The 26,647-nt window shown below is 52.2% G+C and overlaps 12 protein-coding genes across 12 annotated transcripts; 5 read left to right on the forward strand and 7 right to left on the reverse strand.

Moving 5' to 3' along the window:
• Positions 1-320: 320 nt before the first annotated feature.
• VTN49DRAFT_2281 (uncharacterized protein) lies at positions 321-1,854 on the reverse strand (the record flags this gene model as incomplete). Its single annotated transcript, XM_069409989.1, has 3 exons — positions 321-1,194; positions 1,260-1,651; positions 1,723-1,854. The coding sequence occupies 3 exons, from the start codon at positions 1,852-1,854 to the stop codon at positions 321-323; spliced, it is 1,398 nt and encodes a 465-aa protein (XP_069268839.1).
• An 832-nt stretch (positions 1,855-2,686) lies between these two features.
• On the reverse strand, positions 2,687-2,983 carry VTN49DRAFT_2282 (uncharacterized protein; the record flags this gene model as incomplete). The annotated part of the gene is made up of 2 exons (XM_069409990.1): positions 2,687-2,752; positions 2,810-2,983. 2 exons carry the CDS (start codon positions 2,981-2,983, stop codon positions 2,687-2,689), a joined length of 240 nt encoding a protein of 79 aa, XP_069268840.1.
• A 243-nt stretch (positions 2,984-3,226) lies between these two features.
• Positions 3,227-5,111, forward strand: VTN49DRAFT_2283 (uncharacterized protein; the record flags this gene model as incomplete). Its single annotated transcript, XM_069409991.1, has 3 exons — positions 3,227-3,952; positions 4,008-4,694; positions 4,755-5,111. 3 exons carry the CDS (start codon positions 3,227-3,229, stop codon positions 5,109-5,111), a joined length of 1,770 nt encoding a protein of 589 aa, XP_069268841.1.
• Positions 5,112-6,048: 937 nt separating this feature from the next.
• On the forward strand, positions 6,049-8,970 carry VTN49DRAFT_2284 (uncharacterized protein; the record flags this gene model as incomplete). The annotated part of the gene is made up of 1 exon (XM_069409992.1): positions 6,049-8,970. The coding sequence occupies one exon, from the start codon at positions 6,049-6,051 to the stop codon at positions 8,968-8,970; it is 2,922 nt and encodes a 973-aa protein (XP_069268842.1).
• Positions 8,971-11,924: 2,954 nt separating this feature from the next.
• Positions 11,925-12,539, reverse strand: VTN49DRAFT_2285 (uncharacterized protein; the record flags this gene model as incomplete). Its single annotated transcript, XM_069409993.1, has 1 exon — positions 11,925-12,539. The coding sequence occupies one exon, from the start codon at positions 12,537-12,539 to the stop codon at positions 11,925-11,927; it is 615 nt and encodes a 204-aa protein (XP_069268843.1).
• A 923-nt stretch (positions 12,540-13,462) lies between these two features.
• Positions 13,463-14,569, reverse strand: VTN49DRAFT_2286 (uncharacterized protein; the record flags this gene model as incomplete). The annotated part of the gene is made up of 1 exon (XM_069409994.1): positions 13,463-14,569. One exon carries the CDS (start codon positions 14,567-14,569, stop codon positions 13,463-13,465), a length of 1,107 nt encoding a protein of 368 aa, XP_069268844.1.
• Positions 14,570-16,412: 1,843 nt separating this feature from the next.
• VTN49DRAFT_2287 (uncharacterized protein) lies at positions 16,413-17,066 on the reverse strand (the record flags this gene model as incomplete). The annotated part of the gene is made up of 3 exons (XM_069409995.1): positions 16,413-16,767; positions 16,885-16,981; positions 17,036-17,066. The coding sequence occupies 3 exons, from the start codon at positions 17,064-17,066 to the stop codon at positions 16,413-16,415; spliced, it is 483 nt and encodes a 160-aa protein (XP_069268845.1).
• A 326-nt stretch (positions 17,067-17,392) lies between these two features.
• Positions 17,393-17,695, forward strand: VTN49DRAFT_2288 (uncharacterized protein; the record flags this gene model as incomplete). The annotated part of the gene is made up of 1 exon (XM_069409996.1): positions 17,393-17,695. One exon carries the CDS (start codon positions 17,393-17,395, stop codon positions 17,693-17,695), a length of 303 nt encoding a protein of 100 aa, XP_069268846.1.
• Positions 17,696-18,007: 312 nt separating this feature from the next.
• VTN49DRAFT_2289 (uncharacterized protein) lies at positions 18,008-18,946 on the reverse strand (the record flags this gene model as incomplete). The annotated part of the gene is made up of 1 exon (XM_069409997.1): positions 18,008-18,946. One exon carries the CDS (start codon positions 18,944-18,946, stop codon positions 18,008-18,010), a length of 939 nt encoding a protein of 312 aa, XP_069268847.1.
• Positions 18,947-19,481: 535 nt separating this feature from the next.
• Positions 19,482-22,592, reverse strand: VTN49DRAFT_2290 (uncharacterized protein; the record flags this gene model as incomplete). The annotated part of the gene is made up of 3 exons (XM_069409999.1): positions 19,482-21,473; positions 21,527-21,624; positions 21,683-22,592. The coding sequence occupies 3 exons, from the start codon at positions 22,590-22,592 to the stop codon at positions 19,482-19,484; spliced, it is 3,000 nt and encodes a 999-aa protein (XP_069268848.1).
• Positions 22,593-22,886: 294 nt separating this feature from the next.
• On the forward strand, positions 22,887-24,477 carry VTN49DRAFT_2291 (uncharacterized protein; the record flags this gene model as incomplete). The annotated part of the gene is made up of 3 exons (XM_069410000.1): positions 22,887-22,954; positions 24,155-24,231; positions 24,284-24,477. The coding sequence occupies 3 exons, from the start codon at positions 22,887-22,889 to the stop codon at positions 24,475-24,477; spliced, it is 339 nt and encodes a 112-aa protein (XP_069268849.1).
• A 61-nt stretch (positions 24,478-24,538) lies between these two features.
• On the forward strand, positions 24,539-26,434 carry VTN49DRAFT_2292 (uncharacterized protein; the record flags this gene model as incomplete). The annotated part of the gene is made up of 2 exons (XM_069410001.1): positions 24,539-26,062; positions 26,222-26,434. The coding sequence occupies 2 exons, from the start codon at positions 24,539-24,541 to the stop codon at positions 26,432-26,434; spliced, it is 1,737 nt and encodes a 578-aa protein (XP_069268850.1).
• Positions 26,435-26,647: the final 213 nt, after the last annotated feature.

Consider the following 26,647-nt stretch of genomic DNA (forward strand, 5'->3'; position numbering starts at 1 on the left):
AGTTATGTTAAAGCACGTTCCGCGTTGTGAACAAAACGCCGTTCAGTGCTAGCCTCAGTGCCAGGGAACCGTAGCGTTGCGTAATATAGCTGTTCCGATCAGGTGAAAATTACGTTATCGTCTGTTCTGCCTTGAGAAATTTGACGAAATTTTGTTCCAAATTTGCTTTTTTTGGTGTAACTGTTCCGGGTTGCGTCCTGTCCCGTCTTGTGTCCAATTACGTTAACGAGCTTTGTCACGCACATCTTCGCTGAAATTCCGAATGTACAACTTCCCGTGTTGCTTGGAAGACCTCAGGCACGCGCAAGATATGATAGTAATCAATGAAATGAATCTACCACACGTTCCATGATCTGCCGGGATGGCACAAAGTTAGGATTGAAGAACCAGAGCTGAATACCGGATGAGTTGGCAAAGCCAAAGACCTCACGGTCTCCAAAAACAAACGGGTACTGATCTTCTTCTCGACGCACCCGTTGCGAGCTCGACGGTCCGTGAACCCGAATCACACTGGTGTTCCGCAACTGGTCTGAGTGCACGGATGTTACGTCGGTGGAGGTGTTATAAACAACAACCTGAGGGCCCTTCTTGATGTGGCGGTAGACTAGGTTTTGAGTCAGATAAACGGAGCGATCCTGTGTATTTCCGTAGGCGGGCTCAGTTAAGTCGATCCACCGCGCGCTTAGTCTGTCAGTGGCGTAGTCGTACTCAAGGTGTGCCACGGCCCACTTTCTGGGCTTCTTGTGATAATAGCTTGTGAAGAGGACCTGAGTCACAGTCTTGTGGCCGTAGGTGCGGCTGGACTCGTACAACTGGTCTGTCGAAAAATTAAGCGTGATAGCCAGGGGAAAGACTTTCTTCTCGAGCAGATGCCCCGTTGTCGTCGTCCACTTGGTCTGCTTCACCTCTGGTGGGCTTTTCCACCATGTGATCTCAAATGTCACCAGTACATTCTCAGTCGTGTCCAGATGGTACAATACGCCCCTCGAGAAGTTGCCAATCTTGTGGACATGATTCGAGCTCAGATCCCAGACCATAACGGGACAATCCAGCCGAGATCCGCTTCCGGGAGCAATGACCACGTTCTTCTTGATGATACTACAGAGAGTAGCAACGTAAAAGGGCCACCTCTCATACCGCAGGATGCGAATCTGATTTTCGTGTATATCCCACGCTGTCAGAATTTGCTCATCGCTATTAACCATCAGATCAGTATTAGACGATTGACAAGGTCGAGATGTTTGCTTCCCACTACTTACCCATTCGTCGAAGAAATAACAAGATACTGATCAGACTGAACTATGTGATCGACTCGTCCTCTGCATCTCCACTTCGATATCTCTCCTGTCTCGAGATTCAGCATCTGGACTGCCCTGGGACTCTCTTTGTTATTGACATAAAACAGCCGGCGCGAGTGGCACTGGATCTTATGGGGAACCCGCCGCATGTGTTTTGACCAGGGAAGAAAGAACCCCTTGACCGGTCGAGCATGCTCCAAGCCATGTCGCCATCGAAAATAACTTGTTGCGTCGGCAATCAGTGTATCTGTGCTGACGCCCTCTACATACAAGCCCAGAAACGCAAGCGTCTCTGGTAGAAGAAGCTTTATTATTGTATCACAAGAAAGAATTGTGCGCCATCGCTTGGAGACCTGGGCATAGAGCATCACGTTGTAAGTACCTTCGAACACCGACGAAAGTTCACGATAAGAGTACTACACACCCTTTGGGCCCGAATAACGTCTTTGTGATTAAGATATTTCACGACCTGAATCACGAGCTCGAGAGGAAGAGAGCCGACAATATCATATTTGGCCGTGACTCGAGCCGGAGATGCTGCTGTGGAGCGTTTCATCACTAAAACTTGGAACGAGAACTCAACACACCTCAGAAGTAGAAGGCTTGACTGCGAAGCTGAAAGCTGGATTTGTAGGAAATTGATCCACACAATCTGGCGCATTCCGTAACTTCACCCAACGCCTTCATGTCAAAGATATAGGAGACAGTACCTAGTACTGTGCGGCTGAGGTAGTTACTGCTACGCTGTTGCCTAATGTTGGGACGAGTGTGGCGCCCAGATCTCGTCTTGTTGTAGCTACTATCCCAATATTGCTTTCTTGCTGTGTAATCCGCAGAGTTCATCTCTTTCCCTCGAAGAACGCTATAGCATACGGTTCGGTTTCTTGCCCTCATCCGGCACTTTCGTGAATGTATAGGACTCTCATCACCCTGTGTTCACATAGACAGCAGCAGAATACAATTCCGCTAGTCTCATTCCAGCTAGTAGTTATCCTTGCAGTCATCCGGCTCTCACTTTTTCAATCAACTGTTTGTAGTTACGAAATTTCTTGTTCAATTTCTAGGTTTTGTGGTCAACAATCCAGCCACATCCTTTCTTTCTTAGCGAACCAATCTCACCAGCCACAATTTAGCCGCGAAGAATAATCACGTGACGAAATCGGATCTCCCGATCGCTGAGCAGTCAAGCTAAAGTGGAAGATGGACGGATCATTTGGCGCGACGAGGGGCAAGTCATTCTGGATCGGCACGTGTCCACAATCACAACCACTGCGGTCCCTAGACTCCGTACCGTGGTGGATGGTCACGAAGAGATGGTCTCACGACTCCATGGCCCAAGCCGCCCAATTTGCACGTTTCTTTCAAGTCTGAAACTCTCGTTTTTGATGTCATTCATCAGCCGGCGAAGACCCTGATTTGTGATTGGTCAGTTCCTGATTCGGTCGCTGGTCAGGCTGGCCCAGGCATTTTGTATGGGCTCTGAGGAGGTTTAGTATCGATCAACAAATGACCTCCAGGACTTCTTCATTTGCAACCGCCTTGCCACCGTGTGCAGCCTTTTTGTTGTCCGGGTATTCGGCATTTCTCAGCCCGTCTGTCACTGTCCGGCCCAGTCCATTCACCAGCGCTTCCCGCCCCCCGATTGTGAAATCCGACTGGATTTCTAATAGTTGAGCCCCTCGCATACCTTGCCTTATAGCACATCCTCCCTTGGCACCCTGATCGACTCGAAATCGTGCGCTCTCGGATTTTTTTTTTCCTTGACGACAATCTCGAACATCGGCCCATCCCTCCATAGACAGTGGTTCGTGTAGCAGGTAACAAGGCTGGTGGAGATTGGATGGCTTTCCTGTCCGCCGCTGCGCTCTGAAGGTTGCTCCTGCGAGTGCCAAAGAAAATCCGCCGCGGACTGTATTATAGTCAACAGAATGGTGCGCTCGAGAACCCCTGCTCGGAAATCGAGCGAAGTGCCCTCAGAGTCGTCAACGTCGACGTCTCCTGAACGTGCTGTGGACGATGACACCGATTTCTTCGCACAAACAAATGACTCCCAATCGTCGGTCGGGGTGGGGATCAACGATCTCAATGTCAACAATCAGCATGAAGAGGTCATTCCTCCCATTGGACGGTTACCTCCGGAGATCCTCATATCCATCTTCTCCAAGCTAAGCTCTCCGGCGGATTTGCTGAATTGTATGTTGGTGTGTCAGAAGTGGGCTGCCAACTGCGTGGGCATTCTATGGCATCGACCGTCGTGCAACCGCTTTGAGAATCTCCGCAGCGTGGTGGCTTCAGTCGGCGACTCCAACAGCCTGTTCCCGTATTCGGAGCTGATCAAACGGCTCAACCTGTCTGCTCTGACCGACAAGGTCAGCGACGGCACCGTCCAGCCGTTCACCAAATGCAAACGAATCGAGCGCCTCACATTGACCAACTGCTCCAGACTGACTGACCAAGGGGTTTCCGATCTTGTCGAGGGCAATCGACACCTACAGGCCTTGGATGTGTCGGAGCTACGGTCCTTGACCGACCATACGCTGTTTGCCGTTGCCAAGAACTGTCCACGTTTGCAAGGGCTCAATATCACAAACTGCGATAACATTACCGATGAGTCTCTGATCGCCGTGTCGGAGAATTGTCGTATGCTGAAGAGGGTATGGGATACGTAGTCTCCAGTCTGACACGATCCTTGCTGATGAATTTGGGCAGTTGAAATTGAATGGCGTCATTCAAGTCACAGACACCGCTGTTCAATCCTTTTCCGAAAATTGTCCATCCATTCTGGAGGTTGACCTCCATGGCTGCTTCCAGATCACGAGTCCGTCCGTCACCTCTCTTCTTACGAATCTCCGTAATCTTCGCGAGCTGCGACTGGCGCATTGCGTAGAGATTGATGATTCCGCATTTCTCAAGATCCCCGAGGGCGCAGTGTTTGAAAGTCTGAGGATCCTGGACCTGACGGCCTGCGAACGCATCAAGGACGATGCCGTTGAAAGGATCATCAACGCTGCTCCGCGGCTACGGAATCTCGTTCTTGCAAAGTGCAGGCTCATCACCGACCGAGCAGTGCTTGCAATTTGCAAGCTCGGCAAGAATCTCCACTATGTACATCTCGGCCACTGCTCCAATATCACTGATGCGGCAGTGACCCAGTTGATCAAGTCCTGCAATCGGATCCGATACATTGACTTGGCATGCTGCAATCTCCTCACCGACCAGAGCGTACAACTGTTGGCCACCCTTCCCAAGCTTCGGCGGATTGGTCTTGTCAAATGCCAGAATATAACCGACCGCAGCATTAAGGCTTTGGCCGAGTCAAGGATTATGTCGGACTCTCTGGGTGTTAGTTGCCTTGAGAGGGTCCATCTGAGTTACTGCGTGAACCTAACAATGGACGTAAGTTCTTTCCCGCTGGGCCCTTGATTGCAAAGACAACTGACATCGACATTCTGCTAGGGAATCCACGCTCTTTTGAACCACTGCCCTCGACTTACTCATGTCAGCTTGACAGGAGTCCAAGCATTCTTACGAGAGGACTTGACGGCATTCTGCCGTGAGGCCCCACCCGAGTTCACGCCACAGCAGCGAGAGGTCTTTTGCGTTTTCAGTGGTGAGGGCGTCAGTAAATTGCGAGATTTTCTGAACCGCAATTCAGCTACCTATCGAGAAGGGAGCGGAACCATTTACGTAGATGGGGAGGTTGACGAAGAAGAGGGCCGTGTGACCGGAATGATGAATGCCACTGCCATTCATGACCATGGAGACGATGAGATGGTGGACGGCGTCAACGGATCCAATCAACCACATGGTTGATCTCAGCGCAGTACCCATCCGGTGCTGTTCCAGTCTCTCCGTCCGGTCCGTGGCGGCAGGTGCAAGATACGAGAACGGTATCCAGACTCCGCCGCTCCAGGCACGCAGTCCGTGACTTGTGTGTCCGCAAAGCTAGGCGAATCTGCTTGCTTGGCCAGCATCCGCCAACGGCATTATGAAGTTTCGATATATCATCAGCGGAGTTGCAATCCAAGCATCGATGGGAGGGGTCGGTCGTCCGCTCTATCGGCTCGTTCTGCGTGTGGCCTTGCTTGTGCATTACTGGGTCGGTCATCCATTCGCGCCTCTCTCTTCCTCCCTTCAATTCGACACCTTGATCCTTTCAGTTTCCATGGTCCGTGAACACAGGTCTACTGGGTTGATTTTTGCATGGTACGGGGGATATCAGGATACCTGGGCATGATTGCAGCGCCTTTAGGGTTTCTCTCTGTGTAACGTTCTTCTTTTCTCTCTCGATTGTATACGTCCTGTTTATTCGGTTGCATTTTGCATCATGGTTAGGAATAATACATTATCAGATTTTTGACTACAGCGCGGAGTACGAGGTGCTTATCAATCAAGTCTCTGCAAGCCTGCATTCCTGCAGGCGACTACCTAGTAAATATTTGTCGATGCACCAAATACACACGCACACAGAATCACCAATACCTGGACGAATAATCTCTTCGAAATTCGCCAAGATGAAATCGACCATTCCATCGTATCGTTTCTGACCGTCAACTGATATCGCCCCCAGGATACGACATACTGCCCCGCTGCTCCGCCTTCACCGCGTTCCGCATGTGACCCCGACCTCAATGCTGGATCGACGCCAGGAGTCGCTCCTCAGCCCGACGACCGCGTCGGTGGACTGATTGATATTTTTTTTATATCCCTAGGTGTTTGAGAAAATTTTGAAAAAGTGCGCGATCCCATTATGGCCCGTCGGTCCAATCCGCTGGCCTTCCGTCGCGGCCCCGTCACAATCATCGTGACGATCGTGTACCTCGCGCTGCTCATCCCGATCGTCGTAATTGAACATGTGCTTCCTCCCGTGCCCGATTCGCCTCCCAAAGGCCTTGATCTGGAATCTGCCTGGCGGGATCTGCAGCATCTCACTGCCGGATTTCACCCGTACAACTCGCGCCGGAATGACGCGGTGCGCGCCTGGCTGTTGACGCGCATCAACGAGATTTTGGAAGAGAATAGGAATGCTGCTGACGCGGTCGGAGGGGAGGATGAAGATGAAAGCGTGCCCGAGGTGTTTGTCTTTGACGATCTGCAGTCGAACTTGACCGCGTTCATGTCCAGCGGCGGCGTGTACTTTGAGGGGACCAATATCCTTGTTTATATTCGTGGCTCCGACGACGATCCAAGGCGCTGGTGGGAGTCGCCTGGGCGAGAGCCTGCGGGTAGGGGCGGCGTCCTTGTCAATGCGCACTACGACAGCGTGTCGACAGGCTACGGTGCGACTGATGACGGAGTCGGAGTCGTATCGTGTCTCCAGCTGATCAAGTACTTCACCACGCCTGGCCGCGAGCCACGCCGCGGTTTGGTTGTGCTGTTTAACAACGGCGAGGAAGACTATCTGAATGGTGCTCGCGTGTACAGTCAGCATCCCATATCAAAGTTCCCGCATACCTTCCTCAACCTAGAGGGAGCCGGCGCCGGCGGCCGAGCCACGCTGTTCCGCAGCTCGGACACCCAAGTGACTCGTTTCTATGCGAGGGCGGAACATCCCTATGGCACAGTTTTGTCAGATTTTGGGTTCAGGCTCGTCAAGAGTCAAACAGATTACATTGTGTTCGAGGGAGATCTGGGCCTCCGCGGCCTGGACGTTGCTTTCTTCAAGCCGCGCGCTAGATACCATACCGACCAGGATGATGCCAGGCATACGAGCAAGGGATCCTTGTGGCACATGCTGTCCGCCGCCGTTGCGACAGTCGAGGGATTGGTGAGTGACACCAGTTTGGACTTTGAGGGCAAGCCATCGGGACCGGGAAAGGTCCCAAGTGGTAAGGGCTCTCAAGCGGTGTGGTTTGATCTTTTCGGGACCGCGTTTGCGGTGTTTGAGCTTCATACACTGTTCGCGCTGTCGGTGACCCTCCTGATTGTTGGTCCTCTCACCTTGTTCGTGACCAGCATCATTCTGTCCAATGTCGACAAGATGTACCTGTTCAGCATGTCGACCCCGCTCGGCGACTACGGGGACAAGGTGTCGCTCCGGGGCCTGCGCGGGTTCTTCCGGTTTCCCTTTGTTTTTGGCGCCGCGACGGGAACAACTGTGGCCCTTGCATTCTTGCTGGCAAAGATCAATCCTTATATCGCCCACAGCAGCGAGTATGCTGTGTGGAGTATGATGATTTCTGCATGGGTGTTCATTGCCTGGTTTTTGTCCCGGATTGCAGATTTTGTCAGGCCGTCTGCGCTACATCGCGCTTACGTTTACACATGGCTGTCCATCTTGATGTGGTCATTCCTCGTTGTGTCCACGGTCTATCAGAATCGAGACGGCATTGCAGGCAGCTACTTTGTATGGTTCTACACGCTGGGGATATTCCTCGCCGCGTGGATTTCGTATCTTGAGCTGTTCGCTCTACCCAAGAAGAGAGAATATGCGGGCCAGTTCCGCACAATCCAGGAGGGTTCTCGGCGCGCGAGTAGCCTTGGTAGTCGCCTCTTAACACCCACGGCGGAAGAAGCAGGACCCAACGAAGAACCCGAGGCGACGGAGTCGACATCGCTTTTGAGAGGGGGGCGGCAGACATTTGCCAACTACACGCGTATCGAAGGCCGCGACGACGAAGGACACGACGGCGGTTCGGACGTTGTATCCGATCGTGATCCGAATGTATTCGGCTCCGAGCAAGCGTGGAGTAGCAATCTACCAAAGTGGACGTGGGTACTCCAACTGCTCCTTGTGGCGCCGGTTGTGATTATCCTCGTCGGGCAGATCGGCGTGTTCCTCACCCAGGCTCTCCATCAGACGACTCAGGACGGTGGCTCGGTCTTGGTGATCTATCTCGCCATTGCGATTCTGACGGCCGCCCTGTTCATGCCGACATTGCCGTTCATCCACCGCTACACCTACCACATCCCTGTGTTCCTTCTGCTCGTTTTCATTGGCACGCTGATCTACAACCTGGTTGCATTCCCTTTTTCAGCGAACAACCGCCTGAAACTCTTCTTCGCGCAGAATGTCGACCTTGACTCGGGGACCAATGAGGCGTCGCTGACGGGGGCGTTTCCGTACGTCCGAGACGCGGTGTCCTCGCTGCCGAGCGCCCGGGGACAGGAGCTGCGCTGCACCGGTCCCGAGACGCGGACGACGTGTACGTGGACGAGCCATGATCCGCGCGTTGTCGCGCCTTTCAACACTTTTCTCAAGAACAACAATAACATCACCAACTGGCTCTCCTACAACACCACCCGGCTGGAGGACACTGCAACGCATCACCGTGCCCGTATCGACCTGGGGGCGCCATCCTCACGCGCCTGCGCAGTTTCTTTCTCCACGCCGCTCACCAACTACCGCATCCCTGGCTCCGCTGTCGACGAAACTCGCTTCCCGACTCTTCCGCCAGCGGACAATCCGTCTCCGTTGCAGGAAGTGCGCCTCTTCAGCCGAACATGGAACAAGACGTTCACGGTGGAATTCGAATGGAAGAAAGATGATGATTCTTCCTCGTCTTCCGCCTCGTCCGAGATGACCGGAACGGTCACCTGTTTCTGGGATGATTTCAATGACGCGAATGCCATCCCCGCGCTGCGCGAGCTGAAGCGGTATGCACCGGATTGGGTTGCGGTGAGTAAATTGGGCGTTGGGCTTGTACGGGGCCACCGGAATTTCACTGTTTAAACGTTTGGTTTCGGTTGGTACTGCATTATACATTCTCCTTGATTACGGATTGGTGTACATTGATTCATGGGCAATGCTTCAGATGATGGAATAAGACATATTTATTGTACAGTAACGAGCCAATGACTACAATTGCAGTGTGTATTCTTCATCTGAGATCCCAGCAATAGCTCTTCCGTGTAAGGCCCAAGTTCTGAGTGGCGACTAATCGTACGCTGGATGATTACATTCGATCACCGAACTGCTGCAGCTCTTCGATGCCTAGCTCCTTGGATTGCGAAAGAAAAGACAGCGGTATGCATGTTATGCTGGCCTAGTCCGATTCCAAACCGCGGCGGTTGCTGGTCGTTGCATGCCAAATTGCAGTGCTATATTAAGAGCCGCTTACGACTCTACTTAGTAACGAACCGTACAATCCGTAGAAGGTACTGCTGATTGCTATTCGTATTTCCTGCAAATCTAGCGAACTTTGGCGCTCTTCACTCGGACGGCAGTGAAGTATGTTATTCCGAAATCCCAGGCCGGCTCGTTACTATCCTCAACCGAGCCGCCGACATCGCTGCCACCAAAGTTCTCAACGCAGAAAGGCCAAAAGACGACCTGTAGCGAACTTGAGAATATTCTACTCGCATGTGACACTCTCCAGACACGATTGATAGTCAATATTTTGGTGGGGAAAAGTGAAATAATAGTATTTTCTCGACATATGCATCGGATAGTCTCATCCGTATATTTACATTCACAAACCTTCGCATCATCCATTTCCAGTTCTTTGAATGAATGGTTGATGGCTAGGACATGGTTGCTCTCGGGCATCGTGGGATCGGCCGAACTGACATGACACGTGATTCGGTTAGGGTAGCCTTAGGCACGGGCCGTTCCGCGCACACTGCGGTTAGGGATCCACCTGGATGCGCAGCGGGAAAGGGAAACCACCATTCGTCTGCTCACCCTCTATCTGGGATGAAGAGCGACGAATATACTTCTCGGTGCTGATAGCAGTACACGTCCGTTGCTGCACATTCGATCATCCCCGCAGTAAGTTTGATACGCAATGGTTTGGCGGTGTCATGGCGCCTTCATCCTAGGCGATGGTAGTAGTCAATTTTTTTTTTTTGTCAACCTTCTATTGCTGGCCCGTTTCTTTTGTTTCGACTTTCCAGATACTGCTGAGGATTTCATTTCACCGACATTTTCTTTCAACCAAGGTCATAGACAGTTGCGAGGTCAACGCGACCGTTCGGCGTGCAAAATGTTGTGTCCATGTACGGAGTGCTAGTCTGTTTCCAAAAACTTACCCGCCAGAGCTGGCAACTTTTCACCATCGTTGAGGCTGCAACCGATTCATTTCAACCCTAAAATTGCATGTAGAATTTATTGCTCAATGTCGAGGAGCACAGGTTTATGGCCGACGCTATTATTGCCGCGCACGGTCACTTCATTATTGTTCACTATCAAGCCGGTCTTTCGATCCTGGCTGTCTCCGCGCAAAATCTGATCTAATTCTACGGGGTATTTTCTGACGAAAACTACCATTTCGCCACGAGGTGTTTCTGTCTGATTCTATAAATAAACAGTGTGCTCGGCATATTCACTGGACCCTGCAAGTACCGTGCTCCGTAGCTTCCATCGATGAAGGCATGTTGCTCCATATAGCATCCACGGCATATTTCACGTTGACCATCGTTGAGATGATAGGGACTATCCAATGTGTCCAGCTGAACGAGTTCTGAACGGGGCTGAGCGCCTAAAAGAACAGCTTCCCAGAGCGCCCAGCCGTTCGATGGAAACGATAGAATTCGCACAATTTAAGATGGTGCATGGATGGATTTGCTGATGAGAAGCTACATGCGGGCAGTAAACGACTTCTCTCTGGGCCAACTTATACCTGATGAAGCAGAACCTCATGCAGAATACGTGAAATCTAAATCTCATCGCCAGGCACCCCCAAGCGGTGGACTCTTTCAATTCCCATAATAAATTTTGAACCAACGAACAATGAATCTGAACGAGGCTGAAATAGTACGTTCGATTAGTCCCTCACCAGTAAGGATTTCCTCACTCTCGTTCGACGGATTATGAGAACGACAAGGTGAGGAACACATCCCCTACACCTGTGCATTAACTTCAATCTTGCATTTGCAGTCTCATGCGTGCAAACAGGCCGCAAAATCGAGAAACTTGCTAATACTGACAGCCTGATGCACGAGGATTCAAAGCTTGTACCTTCTATGCGGCAGTTTCCTGTATCCATGACTCATATTGTGATCGACAATCGGCAATGTGGTGGTTTGGAACGGAGAACAGCAGAAGCGTTGAAATCGGTACTTCGTAGAGATTGTGATGATCACTGTGGGGTGTGGGCTAGTGGGGCCGCGATCGCGGAGTATCGGCCAATCAGGACTTGTCGAGAACGAATCCCCGAGTCGCATAGACAATCACGTGATTCTCCAGCTTCCTGAGAAGACCAGATTCCGCGAGATGGTTGTCGACTCGTCGTCAGCATTTCTGCGAACATCCCTGCGGCACTGCTACATGATTCAAAATTCAAATGACATACGAGGAGTTTGTTGACCCGTAAATCCGAATACAAACACATGCATAGCTAGTGATCTGCATTATTTCTACTGACAATCGCGGATATATCTATTATCAAGATCCGGCCCAGGAATGCACAGAAGCGAGCTCGGCAGTCATTCATGCGGCTGCAAGCTGATATTATGCTTGTTGAGGCAGGTCCCCTGCTCAAGTGCGTCATTCCGCGAGTCGCGAACTCGCGAGCAACGGCGGAACTGGCCTTTCATTGGCTCGGTTTCTCAGTCCGGACAGGGGCATGGCCGAGCGATCGAGATGCCGCTGCGCTGGGGGAACTGAGGGGGCAAGCATCCGTTTGGCCGTTGAAGCTACGGTACTCCGTACTTTGCATAGTATGTGTCTGGGGTAAGAGTATCGAATCAGCCATTCTGGACGTGGCTCTTGCGAGGGCGACCCCTGCCTCGCTTTGCAGGTTTCTGCTCGTTCTCCTGTTTGCTCGATGCGTTCTTCTCCGAGGAGATAGTAGCGGACTCTGATGATCCCTTGTCATCGCCATCACCACCATTTGCACCAGAAACAATCTCCTGAATGTGTTTCAACGCTCGCCATCCCTGCTTGTACGAGATGTGATTCCCCCTTGCCTTCTCCAGCGCAATAATCTTAGACGCTTTCGTGGATGGATCATCCTCAATGGTATTCCGATGTGCCTCGCTGAGGTACTCAACCGATGCCATGGCCTTCCAATCGCGATGCGTCTCCGGCGGACAGTTGTGCGGATGGAACACCGTAGTTTTTGCGATGCCCGAGCCGCGTTTAATGGTGAAGCGCAGCCGAAACGGACAGGCCGGGTTTCGGCAGCGGACAATGTACCGCCGGTAATCGTGCTGGGCCCTCTTGTAGGATAGACCGCGCTGAATGGTGACTTTCTTGAGGTGTTTCCGCGCGGTTTCGAGGTTAGGGAATTCGCTTCCGACAATGTAGGGATCGGGTAGGTTGTTTGTCATAGAGGATGCGGCAGGGGAGGAGGATGACATTTTGAGACGATCGAGCAGGGATGTTACAAGTACGCCGTAGACAGGTACAGTAGAGATCAACATGGATCTTCGACACGCGCAGCACGAGGGGAGCTCCTCGGGATTTTCCAGCTGGGTGGAGGAGAGGAGCGTCTCGGGAATGGGGATTCTGGACGCTCCCTGTCTCACGTGACGATTTCCATCGGCAAAGGGGAGCGCTGGGGGAATTTACCCAAAAGAGAAAGGGCATCCGAGATCCGAGGACCCCTCGTATTTATCGAATATGAATCCCGAGTGCGAATCCCGACTGTCGCCAGTCGGGGATTCGGCCAGCCAATAGTTCAAAAAGAACATGACTCGGTTAAAAGCAACATTCGTTGCGTTGTTTCCTGCAATTTGTCTGGGTTGAAAATTGTGCCGCTCTCATCCAGTCATCCTGGCCAGGCTGGTTTGGGGGTGGCCAAATAAAAAAAAAAATTCTGCAGGAATTACGGAGTAATTTTCATGCATGTCGGAGATTCGGAGTTTTGTGTGCTGTCATTTTCAGGCACCGATCTGCACTGCCTCAACTCCCGTCTGGCACGCCCCTGACTACAACCTTGCCGAGTAGGCAGATCCTGGGAGAATGTACAATCCACCAAAAGAAATGATGTTATGCACAGAGCAGTTCATACTGTATTCAAGGTAATGCATAATGACGATGCATCATTAATTCGTAAACTATTATGTACACTATATACAAGGAAGATGAAGAAGCGGAGAATTCCACTTCCCCTCTTTCGGAGGACTGCCGTCCCCCCCTCCACGAGATGAAATCGGGAAGCATCCGCCGATTTCCTTTCGTCGCGTTTCGACTCATGGCATTGTGTCGTGCGGGAAAAAAAAAAAAGGAAAAAGGTCAGGGAAAGAAGTTGCGTGCATGAGGAGCTGCCCAGCGCTCCGTGTCATGTCACGCCAGGAGAAGTCGAACCGGTCGACAATTCAGTCTCCAACGGTCGCTTGCAATGGCGGCATCGTAACGTAGCAGAAAGGCGTTGTGACCCGTGAACCATAGACTCATGCCCTCGTTGCCGAGGAGAGTGTGGCTCATGCCACGTATCGAGTTCGGCATGCTCAGTCGTACTGATGGAAATGTCGTCAAATTCTAAAAAATCACGGCGCTGCTGACGGAAAGGCCGCTTGGACTCTGGTGGAGCAGCATGTGTGACGTCTGAAGTAACGCGTGTCGCATCGACGAAATCCGGGAATTCATTGGGCGACTGGCTCTTGGTGCCCAGGATGGCGTCGGTGTGATAACCGTGTCGCGCAATGTACACCAACTTGCTGAGGACGGCGAACTCAAGCTTGAGCTTGATGCTGTAGATGGTGCTCTTGAGCGTTGTCTCAATGACGTAGTAGTTGAGGTACTCCACCACGAGCAGGGCAATGTCCATGGCGATGATGATGAAGTTGATGCTCAACAGTTGGTACATGACCTTGCGACTTCCCGGTTCGCGGCTGATGCGCAGCAGCGACATGGCTTCGGCAATGTACAGGCCGGAGAGGACAAACTCCTGCAAGCAGAAGCCGGTCATCTGCAGCTTTTCCATCACATCGTACGCTTTCTCGACCGTCTTGTTGTCCGGATGATAGTTAGAAGCAAAGGTGAGAACGGTAGTGGGAACATGGAGAATCAAGGCATCGATGATGATCATGTAGAGCACGCGCTGGAGGACATTGGGATTGCGCACAATCAAGTGTAACCGCGAATACAGCACCACCGACTGGCCCGTCACCATGCAGTACCAACCCACGGTCAGCACGACGAGAAAGACCCATGTTGCTGTCAGGTTGAAAAACTTGAGCATGAAGCCCAGCGCATGCAGACACACGCCCACGGTGGACGAGACCAGCAGGCTCCAGAAATAGAGCCCGCGAAAATTGCGAAAAGTCACAAAGATGAGCACCACCAGCTCGATCGCATTGTACCAGGCCACCGCGGTGAAAATCGAAATGTAAATCTTAACTGCCAGTTCATCGGGGGGATACCGGCCCGGAAGCTGGAGATCCATTGCAATTTGCAGCCACCTGCCTCACAGCAAACGACGAGGCGGAGGCGACCAGCCCAAAGACATCGCCGGTAATCGAAAGGCGAGGGGGAAGTGTGTTCCCAATCGACAATATGTGAACCTGCGTGTATAAGAAGGAGTTCAGGGTTCAACTCCGTACTCTGAGCGGGCGGAGAGCGCACCTTAACTAGATCTGACGGGCTCTGGTCCAGAACCAAGCCCGCCGAGATCGACGGATTGTGATTGGTCTAATTGATGACGATTCCCCGCACGTAATCTTCCACCAATGAGCGGCGACCCAGGAGCGAGATACGGGGCTAGTCTCCACTGACCAAATTAGGCTAAGTTTAATAGCGGAACCGTCCATTTTTGACTTTTTAAAGACACCTGTCGTCCGAAGAGGGAAGGTGTGGTTCTGCATTCAGGGTATGGGAGAGGAGCAATTAGTCTCGACAGGGTAATATTATTCTACCACTTGGGTCGAGAAATGTCCTTTTTGCCCGTCCCCAAACTTACCATTTCGGCATCTGGCCAGCCCCGAAATGAAAAATGATCAAAATCCTCCCCTGGTCAATTGTAACTTTGTCCAAAGCGCAGATGAAGCACCCCAAGCCACGAATACATGTAAGTTACCCGATTAGGCATATACATTAAAGCCTAAAGGCCCCGCACGGAGGTGACGGCACCGTCGCTCCGGGGTCAGACCGTCTGAGGTCCCAGACGCCGTCTGCGCAAAAAACTCTAACGGCGGGATTCAGGAGCTTGAGCCCTACGATACCCCAAAATGGCAATACTGTCGGAGCCCAGCGACGATCACCATACAGAGCCTATTCTTCCGCGGTCGCAGGCTGGCAGGTCCAAGTGCTTGGCGTTTGGAAAGGTCGTTGGTGCTGTCGAGACTTTTCTCCCGGTTTGGTATATCGGCGCACTTGGAGTCAACGGCCTCGAACTTGCACTCGCTTGAGAACCGAACTTTAGGGGAGAAAGGAACATTGAGCTTAATCGCCCTACACTTTGAATGTTAGAGTTGCGAGCATGCCGGAAGATGCCCTCGATACTCATTTCCTGCAGAAATAAGGAGTGGAATCATCATACTATGCAACTGCGGCCATGGCCAACCACTGCAACCAGAAGCACGCAGGGCGCTGTAGGAATCACCGGAAGGTTGTGGTCCAAGCGTCTACTCGAACTGATACCTGGGACTCTTGTATCTGCACTCGACGGCATTTGGAATGCAGAATCTGCACGTGCAGACGGCAGAGGGATCACAAGCACAAGTAACTACATACTAACGTTTCTGTAGGTTTGCCATTATTCCAGCACATTCATCGCAAACCTTAGGTGATCACGCGTTTGATGGTTTTTTGGGACAACCCTGAAGATTGAGTTGGACATTGATGCACCCTGGAACCAAAACTCATGCAGAAGTAAACCTAATCAAAGCCGGCGAAAAGGTAACCTAAGAGTCACATACTCTGGTTGGTGTAGTAATGACTTGGCGTGATCATCTGATGGCAGTCGCTGGCGCATCATGTACCCAGATCCCTAAAAGAGTCAACGGTCTGTTGACTACGATTCTGATGTACTACCGTTTACAGGAGTAGGTAGGCGAAATGAAGGAACTTTATTTATTTTTTTTTTTTTTTTNTTTTTTTTTTTTTTTTTTTGTATTGCTCATTGCTGGAGCCTGAACTTGGGAGGTGAGAGGTCTGCATGCCAATATGCTCAGAGCTCATCAAAATTCAGCAGTAAATTCATGTGGCGTGATTCGAAGTCATCAAAAGAAAATTATGAGTCCCAGTTCTCTGCAGATGAAAAACTCAACGCCTGAGAAATTTTGATTAGATTACCCTGAGCGCTTCGCGCTGGCCAACGTAGCAAGCACCCGGTCAACCTCACCGCGACACTCAGGCATAGCGCTCCTCATTTCACGTGCCAAAATGTCGCGAAAACCGGCAAAGGCCTCTTGCTTGCCCTTGAGATCCTGATTCCCTCGCTGAACCAATTCCACAAACTCTCGCGTGTAGATATCAGGGTTTCGCGCAGCGTCGACATAGTCGATAATCTCCGGCGGTAGCTGGATGCTTGCTAGGACAGGGTCATCAGCTCTCTCCTGATGTGGCACCAGCTGCTGATGCTGCTGCTGTGGATCAGGCTTGGTATGCTCGGATAAGGTTGACAGCGCGAGGGTAAGCGACTTTCTATTTCCCGTTCCGTATTAATATCCAAAGCCAAGTTTTAAGGGACAAAGATAATGTTGATAGATGGTAAGTGAGCCGACAAGGGGGGCGAGCTTGAAATTTGGGAAGGCGTTTTACATCTTGCGAACCAGTTCAGCTTGTGTCTCATCCCCGAGATAGCCATGCACTGCGGACTGGATCTCGTAGAGCTGCTGGATCACCTCTTTGAGATCCTCTGAAGGCCACATCAGTATCAATCAGGATGCTGGTAACAGGGCGCAACACTCACTGTCCACAGTGCTCAACGTGATCGGAGCCATGATGGCATTGTATCAGAGTTGCATGAATTGGAAAGTACTCTACTTGAACTCTCCTGAGAGTTCAGCAAAAAGGCTGCTCATAAAGCTTGTCGAAATTCAATGGACAGCATGTCACGTGATAATATTACAACGCTAGCCTATTACGGTTATTGTAGCCTAGACCATGTGAGTGACATTGACGTCACTCAAGCTGGTCAACAGGTCCTGGCTGTCAGTTTTCGAGTTTCTTTGAACTTCAACATCACAGTCACGTCCTGCCTAACGACCAGACAAGTCTGAAAACGTCAATCTAAATACTTTTACTTTGTACTTCGATACTCGCCATCATGCCTGCTCGAATAATCAACTCGCCCAGTGAAGACCCATCGACCCACGGCAACGTCATGTCCAGCAACGAAGTCAGGCCAAGCGGCAGCGCCGGAGCAGCCAGCGCCGAAGCCATCGGGATTTCCTCGCAACGTGTCGGCATGGGTAGCGGAGGCACTGTCTCCGCTCCAGGGTCGCACATTGCTGAATCGGAAGACCGAGGGAATCCCCCGAGTGCGCGCCGCATCACCAAGGAGGAAGCTGATCGGCTATACGAAGAGAGAATTGAGGAGGAGTATGCGAAGAGGGAGGGTGGAGCGTAGGCTTTTCACTTCTTGTGAGCACACCATGGCAAGTTTTCTGTGTGGATCAAGTCGCACATGTCATCAGCATGGTTACTGTCGAGGTCACTGAAATATTATGGCTCTGCGTATTTTTAAGTGCCAATCTCTGCTCTTTCGAATGATAAGTCGTATAGAAGTGAATACAAATTCAGCAGCTCTACTCGAAACTAGCCAGCCATCAATGATAGTAAAAAGATTCAATAAGCGGAGTATATACATTTCGCAATTTGAACTCTCGATACTAATTAGTTTGTCAACCGCAGGGCATGTCTCATAAACATCGCATTACCATCATGCAGCCCAGTACTTTTTGAGAAAATCCTCAATGCGCGTGGGCTTCACCTCCGGGCACAGCTCATTCAGCGTCGCCTTCACCACCGAACCCCCACGGCCGCATACCATGGGATACTCCAACTCGACGCGAGCAAGAATATCGCTTGGGTCAAGCGAGTCAATCTTCCGCTGCAATTCCGACACAGACACCGTCTTGACCTGGATGTCTTTGCTGACGTATTTCTTGCACAGCTCCACAATATCCGCCAGATTCACCGTCTCCCCTGCCATACCCAACTCCCGACCACCCCACGGTTCATCCATATCCAGCGCAGCGGCAACGAACTTGCCCACATCGCGAATATCCGTCATCGTCACCGACGGGAATGAACCATCCTCATCGTTCACGGGGATTTCGACCCATGGCCCGGTTTTTTTATCGTCCAGATGGAAAACCATCGGTCCCTCGCGAAATCCCGCCCGTGCTTCTTCCTCCTTGGGAGCTCCAATTCCAAGATAATTCATGAACATGCCGCAGGGGAACAACGCGGCATCGATTTTCCCTTGAGAAACGGATTCCTTGACCGCATCCCACACGATTATCTTGGCCCTGTCAATGCTCACAATCTTGTGGGATTCGTACGAAAGTGCCCATTCTGAGGGAGCAAAACGTTTGCATTTGGCTTCCTCGGCGGCGTGGAGAAGGTTGAGTTGGTAGGTGACGAATTCCGGACCGGGAATTAGCAAGGCGCTGATTACGGCGTCGATGTCCCGGAGGGCGTTGACTAGGGACTCGTGGGAGGAGTAATCGACTACGCGCGTCTCGACCGTGGGGTTTGTAGTTGTAGAAGGGGCACTCCGGCTGAGGATTACGGGCGTATGTCTGCCACTGGATGCCAGCGCAGAGACTATGGACGAGCCAATCGTGCCGGTACCTCCAGCGACTGCAACGCGCATTTTGGGTTTTAAATAAATAATACGTCACTTAGACGGACTTCGTATGTGCGGGATCGAGAAATATTGTGCCCCTTGGACAGTTACACTGAGGGGTACAGGGATTTTTATGTCATCGAGAGAAACCTTCTGGGCTAATTCAAATGCGGGTACAATACACCGTTGTTGCCTGAGAGTCCATGTTGGAAATCGTCGGAAATACGAATAAATACGAGATGCGCGGCATATGGACTGGGACACAGTCAGAAAAGAGACGGACAGGATAGTGTCACTGTGGCTACTTCGACATGGCACCGTCTAGACCATCCTGTCCAAGTACGTGGCTCAACCAGCGTTCGAGTCGCCAGGAAATTTTCGAAAAGTCAATTCCCCTCCTCTATGAGTCATCTATCCAGTCAACTATGAGGGTCACAAGGAGACAAAAGTATGTGCACATCTTTCACATGATCAAGAGCAATATGTGCAGAGACTTGTATATTACAGTAGCAAGAAAATATCCCAAGGCATATCATATCACACTGCACAACATATTGTAAGGTTAAACCTCTCGCGTGCGAACTGTGGACAGCTTTGGAATGTCAGTTTCCATCTCAAGCCCAGAGAGACTCGGGAATCGCCGATTGAAATTGGCTTCTGGGTCGTCATCGCTCGATGGACTCACTCGCCCAGTCGCCATAGCTGTGGGGGCCCGTTCCACGACTGGCGTCGGACCACTTGTGCCTCCTGTGCGCAGATTCTTTGGCTTTGGAGGCGCGACCGGTCGCTGCCCTGTTCGCTGGGGGGCTCCACCAGTCGCCTGCGCTGGCCGTTCCGGTAGTTGCTGCGGTTTCGGCCGCGTCGGTAACGGGGGTGCCGATTCCCGTTCTGTTGGGGACGGGTCCATGGGACGTCCATCATCTGTGTATCGTCCATATCCAGTCGCTGTTTTTGGGGGCGGCTTGTTGTGGTCTTGGAGGAGGGACTGCATTCGCTCTTGAATGAGCGAGGATTTGGCTGGACCTTCCCGGCCCCCGACGCCTCGTCCGGCAACGCGCTGACGGTATTCGGCTGCCGCGTTCGCAACCCGTTTTTCTTCCTGCGACAAACGCCTCCTCTCAAGCTCGCGCCGCACCTCCGGAGAAATGTCCGTGACGTCTGGGCCCTCCAGCTCATCATCACTGCTCAGATCCGTCGGCTCTGAACCAGGGAAGGACGTCAGCCGCTTTTCCGCCTCGGTTGGAGATGGTGTGTTGCCGTTGTCATCCGGTGCATTCTGCTCGAAACGACGGAAAGCGTCTCCAAATCGGCCTGATAGGAGACCTTTGCCGGGTATATTGATAGACGACAGGCTCGACTTCTTAGCATGTTTATGGCTGCCGCTCGTCCGTTTCTCCTTCTTTCGATCTCGCTCCTCCTCTTCGCGCGCACGAAGGAAGTCAATATCTGACGTGATGTTGGTCCGCTCAACTCCCCGATCTTCGTCCGTTCGCGCAGGCTGTGAAGGTCCCCCTTCCTCGAACAGAGCCCGCCGTGACTCGAGCGACGTTGCAGCTGGATCACTTGAGTCCTGGCCCAGTTTCGCCCCCAGTTGAACACTTGCAGGTCGAGCAAGAGTGTTTGCTGACTTTGGCCTGCTCACCACGTCTTCGAGATCAATAAGAGACGGCCGTGAGCCTTCCAGGGACTGCCGTGCCGAGCTTGGCAGGCGAGGGGAGACTTTCTCCGCTGACGACTTCCGTCTGGGTTCGACTTTTTCGATTTTAGTCGTCTGCGAGGGAACGGTGCTTGGTTGATCGGCCGGTGACCGTCCCCTTTCAGTCAACCACGGCGGACCAGACAGCTGTTCCTGACTGGATGGCGGTGGGAAGCGGTATATCTGTCGGTTTGAAGGTGGGAGTGCGTACTCCGGACCAGGAGGCGGATCGGTCATGGTACCGACCGACACCATTTTAGGTTTCTGTGGCCGTTCAGGGGTCGGCTCGTGCAGCGGCGGCTGAGATCGGGCTGGCTCTACGCGCGGACTGGCCGATTCCCGGGGTTTGCTTTCAACAGTACCTGCAGTCGGTCGGTTGTTCCCCGTGGGCTCTTGACTAGGTAGTAATGCCGGAGATGACGGTTTCCGGAAAGCCTCATCCGCCAAGGCATTGGCGACCCGTCGTGAGAGTTCATCGGGGTCGGGTTTGGCCTCGGTCACCGTGGGTTCAAATTCAAACCTCCCGTTCCTTTCGTGCAGAAGAGAGAACTCGTCAAGCGTTGGAAATCGCGCTGACAATTCGTCGGTTGTCTTCCTGTTGTTGTTCACACCATCAAGAGCGGCGAATGGGTCATCACTAGTTCCTCCACGATACGGCGATGGGCTAGGCTTGGCCGATGGATTCTGTGACGTCGGTCTCGATGGACGGCCCCTGCGCATGGGGGCGATCTCTGGAATGACGGTTGTGTTCTCCTGAATCGGCGCGGAGAACACAGCGCCGATCTTTGGAGTATCTGTTGGCAAGGGAGGAAGTTCCTGATACCGACGCGTTTCGGATCGAGTACGTTCAGAGTAAATCTACGCGGAAGTGAGCCTGAAGCGGTCGGGCAGACACTGGTTGGGACGCATACATCATGAATTGGTACCTCTTTGCCCTGCATATGGCAAGCTTCACGGAGGACTTCGTAGATTGTAGGCCGCTTCTGGGGATTCTCCTGCAGCATGGAAGCTGACGATCTTGTTAGTCCATCGAATGTGACCATGGAACAGGTGAAAGGCAGCATTACCGATCAGCCGCTTCAACCGGTCCGAAAACGGCGGATACGAAGGGAACTTGTAGGAAGCATTCAGGATGGCCATTTGGCCCACTTCTTCGAACGGAGTGGTATAGTAGCACAGCTTATAGAGCAGGACGCCCAATGCCCAGATATCGCTCTTTTCATCAATCGGATGCCCTCGGTAGACGTCAATCATCTCCGGACTCCGATATTGCATAGTAGTGTGCCGTTGGATGTCATCCTCGATCAAACGCCCCTCCGCCGCCGATGTGGGCGCAGGCCGAGGAGGAGCCGCCGAGCCGAAGTCACACAATTTATACACCGTGGACTGCCCGGATACGGAAATCAAGACATTCTCAACCTTGAGATCACGGTGCAGCAATGGCGGTTTCAGATAGTGCATGCAGGCTACACCCTCGGCCACATCGCGGAAGATTCGCAGGATCTCAGGCTCTGTCAACCGATTCTGCAGCCGGGTATTCATGAAGTCGATGAGACCGCCGCCCTGGCAATTTTCCATGAGCAGAAAGACTTCGTAGCCGCCACCTTTCAGCTGCGACGCGTGGGAATCAATGTACTTGACAATATGACGGTGCCCCTTAAGCTTCTTCATGGTCTCGACTTCGGTGCGCATATTAGCCAGGGCCGCCTTGTCGGGGACCGCCACGCGCTTCAGGACAGCGGTATCTGCGCCATCAACAGGGTGTGGAAGTCGCACGACGTAGACATGGGCGAAACCACCTTCCGATAGATATTTTTCGACAACGACGCGGTGGCTGCCTACTTGAACTTTGGTTCCTGGCAGGAAAGTGCCAGCTGGTGCGGAGCCCGCGGATCCGGCATTGAACATGCCCGCATGGCGGGGCGCATAGCCTGGCTGATCGGGTTGGGGTTGCGCATGGCTGTTGTAAGCAGACATGTCGTGGAAAATCGATACCTCGACGCCGGCGCCGAAGGTCTGGTGGGATTCAGTGTATTATCGTGACTGCTGCATAGAGCGGACCGGTTTACTTTCGAGGGCGGTGTCAGTTCTAGGATGGGGCGGTGAGGGGAACGCGAGTTATTCTGTACTCGGAAGTGACCGGGGGGATTGCAAGTGAGGAAACGCAAGGAGGGAATATATCGTGAATATAGGGGTATTAAAGGGCTTGAAAGAGTCGGCAATCGACGACGCTGGCCGACGACGAAAAACACTGGCTGACCTGTGCTTGTGATGCTGGATGGTGATGTCGCAGCCCGACAGTTGGCGCACACCGCCCAATCAGCGCAAGGGCAGCCTCTGTGTGCCAATCCCGTGTACCGATCAGGGTCGGCAGCCTGGATATGATCATGCAAAAACAGAGAGCCGTGAACTTGACAAAATGGGCGACTTTAAGGACAGGATAAGGCCTAGCCCTATATTGTCAAATGCTCAGCCACTGGGACCCTGGGATCCGGCCAGACAAAGATGGATCACGTGACTATAAAAAGGACGTAGGAATAGGTTCTGGAGCCTAGAGAGGTGCTCATAAGGAATCTGAGTTGCATGCAAGGATTGTTGATTCTACAGGCCTGTTGACGAGAGGGGTATCGAAACGCTGCCAGGGCATTCTGCCAGCTGTAAACTGGATCAGGGCATGGGAGTTGCACCCTCTAGATTCAGGTTGGAAGACGTGGCAGGTTCTGAGCTCTCAAGCTTTAACACAAACGGAACGGCATGATATTAGCTTAGTCGTTGCCAAGGACATGCCAAAAAGTATCAAATATCACTGGCATTGTTTACCCCGCTATATCATCAAGAGAGCGTCGTGATGCTTTGGTCTACATCGAGTGACAAATACCTCTCGTGCTAGTAGAATCGACAGCTGAGTATGAAGTCTGATGCCGTCGTAGTCAATGCCGGCCACACTGTTGCCAAGCAGACACTGATTCTGGATCGAGAGGACGACAGCATCCGCGCCTCATAGACGATCAGAATGCCACAAATTCCCCTGCTCGGCTCTCCCTCTGAGGTGCTTAAAGGCACACCCCCAAGCTGCAGAGCCAGCACGAACCAATGATATCCGTGCTTTGATGAACGCGATATTGAGATGTGATTGGTCCCACGTTTTTGATAAGTCAAATGAGCGAGAGTGGCGCGGCTGGTTCCCGTGGGCGTGATTGGTTGACCGTCCAAAGGCCTGAATCGCTCAAAGCACACAATGAGAAAAATCAAAACAAACACTGCCCGGGCCTCGTGAAACGACACGTACAGCAAAAGAAACGGAAAGTCCTGCTCGAAGATGAATCGAAAGCCATTGTTGTAGAAGATATTTGCTCTGTAGTTCAGTTGATGAGATGTATCCTGTCAATCTCAATCCTCTAGATTTGCAGTTCACCACGATTCCCACGAACTTGCCCGCCTCCCAACCCTCCCCTCGTGGCAGCGGCGTTGAGGTGAATGTCTAACCGTTTCCAGTAAAGACGGGCTGCATCTGCACGCTTACCACGACATATCAACAGAAAAACGTGGCCGTCTCTCTTCAATATTGATCTTTCATTTGTGTCTGTCAATATCCTCGATATCTGGACAAATCCATGTGAGTATTGGTTTTCCGTGGGAGCCGGGCTTCTCTGACTGATATTTTGCAGATCCCTGGTTGTTAACAAGCCTGCATTCCATCAACAGCCCAGTCGCGAGTTTCTGCAGCGATTCACTCCGTCCACATTCTGCACGACTTGGGTCGATATTCGGATCGCGGGGCGTGCCCCATGCCGATGCGCTGTGCGCCATGATGTCCAGCTTCGAAGCCTCGGCTCATACTCGACAGATACTCTCTTTGTAATTTGCCCGGAGACGAGTGAGGGAGCGTCAATTGAGCGGAATTCTTCAAATAATCGGTGGGAATGGAGCCCCCTCCACCACCGCCTCCGCCTCATGGCGCCAATCCGCAAACGACTGAAGGTACCCCTAGATACCGTAAAGCCAGCGATCTGCCAAATGGCAATTACGACATCTTCGTGATTCCCCCACATTCCTCGGGTAGTGGCTTCTTGTACCTGCCCTCGTTACAATGCCACCGGAACAGTTTCTTCGCCGGGGTGCTGACCACGCTTGCCATCATGGCAAGCTACGTCACGCTTCTTCCCATCGTCAAAGGCTTATTCTCTGCCATGGCACCCAGCGGCATGAGCATTGTAGCGGCAGTTTTAGTATCATTCCTCTTGGGCTGGTTTCTGGGGATGATGCAGCAAGATGGAATATTCAGCGCCGGCCGACGCTCTGGAGGTCCAAGCAAGTCTGGATCAGGATCCGCGAATACACCATCAGGAAATCCTCCGGGCGGCAATTCGAGCAGTCAGACTTCTGCTTCTAATGCCGGGAATACATTCAACGCTGGAACCGCGCAAACACCGCCTCCCCAGCCCCAGGCTGGACCTCAACCCCAAGGTGGGCCGCAGGCGCAGGGTGGGCCTCAATCCCAGGCCGGGCATCAGGCACAGGCTGGACATCAGACACAGGGCGGACCACAGGCCCAGAGTGCGGCCGGAAGCCAACAAAAGTCCAGTCAAGCTGAGGACTGGGAGAGGGCAAGGGAGGAGACTCGACGCAAAGAGGAAATTCGCCGAAAAATGGAGGCCTTCCGGAAGAAGCGCGAAGAAGAGGAAGCAGAACGGAGAAGGCAACGAGAAAGGGAAGCTTTGGAGAAGGAATTTCAGGAGCGTAAAGAACAACTGGAACGCGAGGCTGCGGCGGCGAGAGAAGCGGCGGAAAGAGAAGCAGCAGCTCTCCGAGAAGCGATAGAACGAGAAGCAGCTGCTCTTCGAGCCGCCGCTGAAGCTAAGGAAAAAGCTGAAAAGGAAGCTGCCGAGAGGGAGGCGGCAGCCAGAGAGGCTTTAAAAAGAGAGGCAACAGCCAGATTTCAGAAAGCGAAAGAAGCCGCTGCAAAGAAATTTGCTGAGGCAAAGGAGGCTTCTGAGGCTTCTAAAAAGCCGTCACCGGCTCCATCGCCCGCTTCGTCACCCCAGAAAAAGGCCACGCCTACATCCACAAAAACTGCAACCGATGACGATGCATATTCTTTCCGCCCGTACGATCGACCTCGGCGGCCATATCATACGTCATCCTCTTCAGTCAACTCGGAGTCGTCATACGCACCGTCACATACGACGGCACGCACGACGCCACCGCCCTCTAACAGAGAGCCATATGCAACGAAAGATCCGGACAAGGTTGTGATTCGCGGCGTGTATTTGTTCAATAATGCATTCCAAAACACACCAACAGCGAAGCTGGTCTCGGGTCAGGGCTCTGTTACGGATGGACTAATCCTGCGAATAACAACGGAGGGTTTGTTCATTGACGATGATGTGCGCGGAGTCGCGCAACGTGAATGGGATGTCAAAGCATGGACCATGAAATTAGTCGAGGTAAGTGTTTCCCTGCCGGCGTGCCTTAGCTGCTTCATTCCTTCAACTATGAATCGCAACACTCCTCTTTTTAAGCTTTGTGAATGTTTCCGGAATTTGTGCCGAATGCAATTCGTTGTTTCCTGAATGGATATTGACGGAAACTCTACTTGCGTGCAGACAGCGGAACTTCGCGGCCTATACATTGTCCGAGCCAGTATTCGCGATCAGGAAGGAAAGAAGTACGTTTTCGTCCTCCCGCAGACTGAAGCGTGGAAGGTCACGGCTGGGATTCAGCGATTGCGACGAGGATCGCAGGCACGCGCATTACAGACATCCAGCATGCCCGCCAGTGACAGTAGGAATATTCTCTCCAATCTAGGCTACATCTAGGCCAACTACGAAATGTCCAGCCACGACAAGTGCACCGCACTTGTGAATGGAGGATACATCATGTTTACCTTTTCTTGTTGGTATTTACTCTCCCCAATCCCACGACGTTTCTCAATCGGTTGTCAGTGATTCCCTGTCATGATTATGATTATGTATGTCCTGATAACCTCTGATGAGCGATGTCCTGTCATGTCATGTCATGTACGTATCTTA

The sequence above is a fragment of the Thermomyces lanuginosus genome (genome assembly GCF_041956635.1).
Source record: "Thermomyces lanuginosus strain ATCC 200065 unplaced genomic scaffold VTN49scaffold_27, whole genome shotgun sequence".
Classification (NCBI taxonomy): domain Eukaryota; kingdom Fungi; phylum Ascomycota; class Eurotiomycetes; order Eurotiales; family Trichocomaceae; genus Thermomyces; species Thermomyces lanuginosus.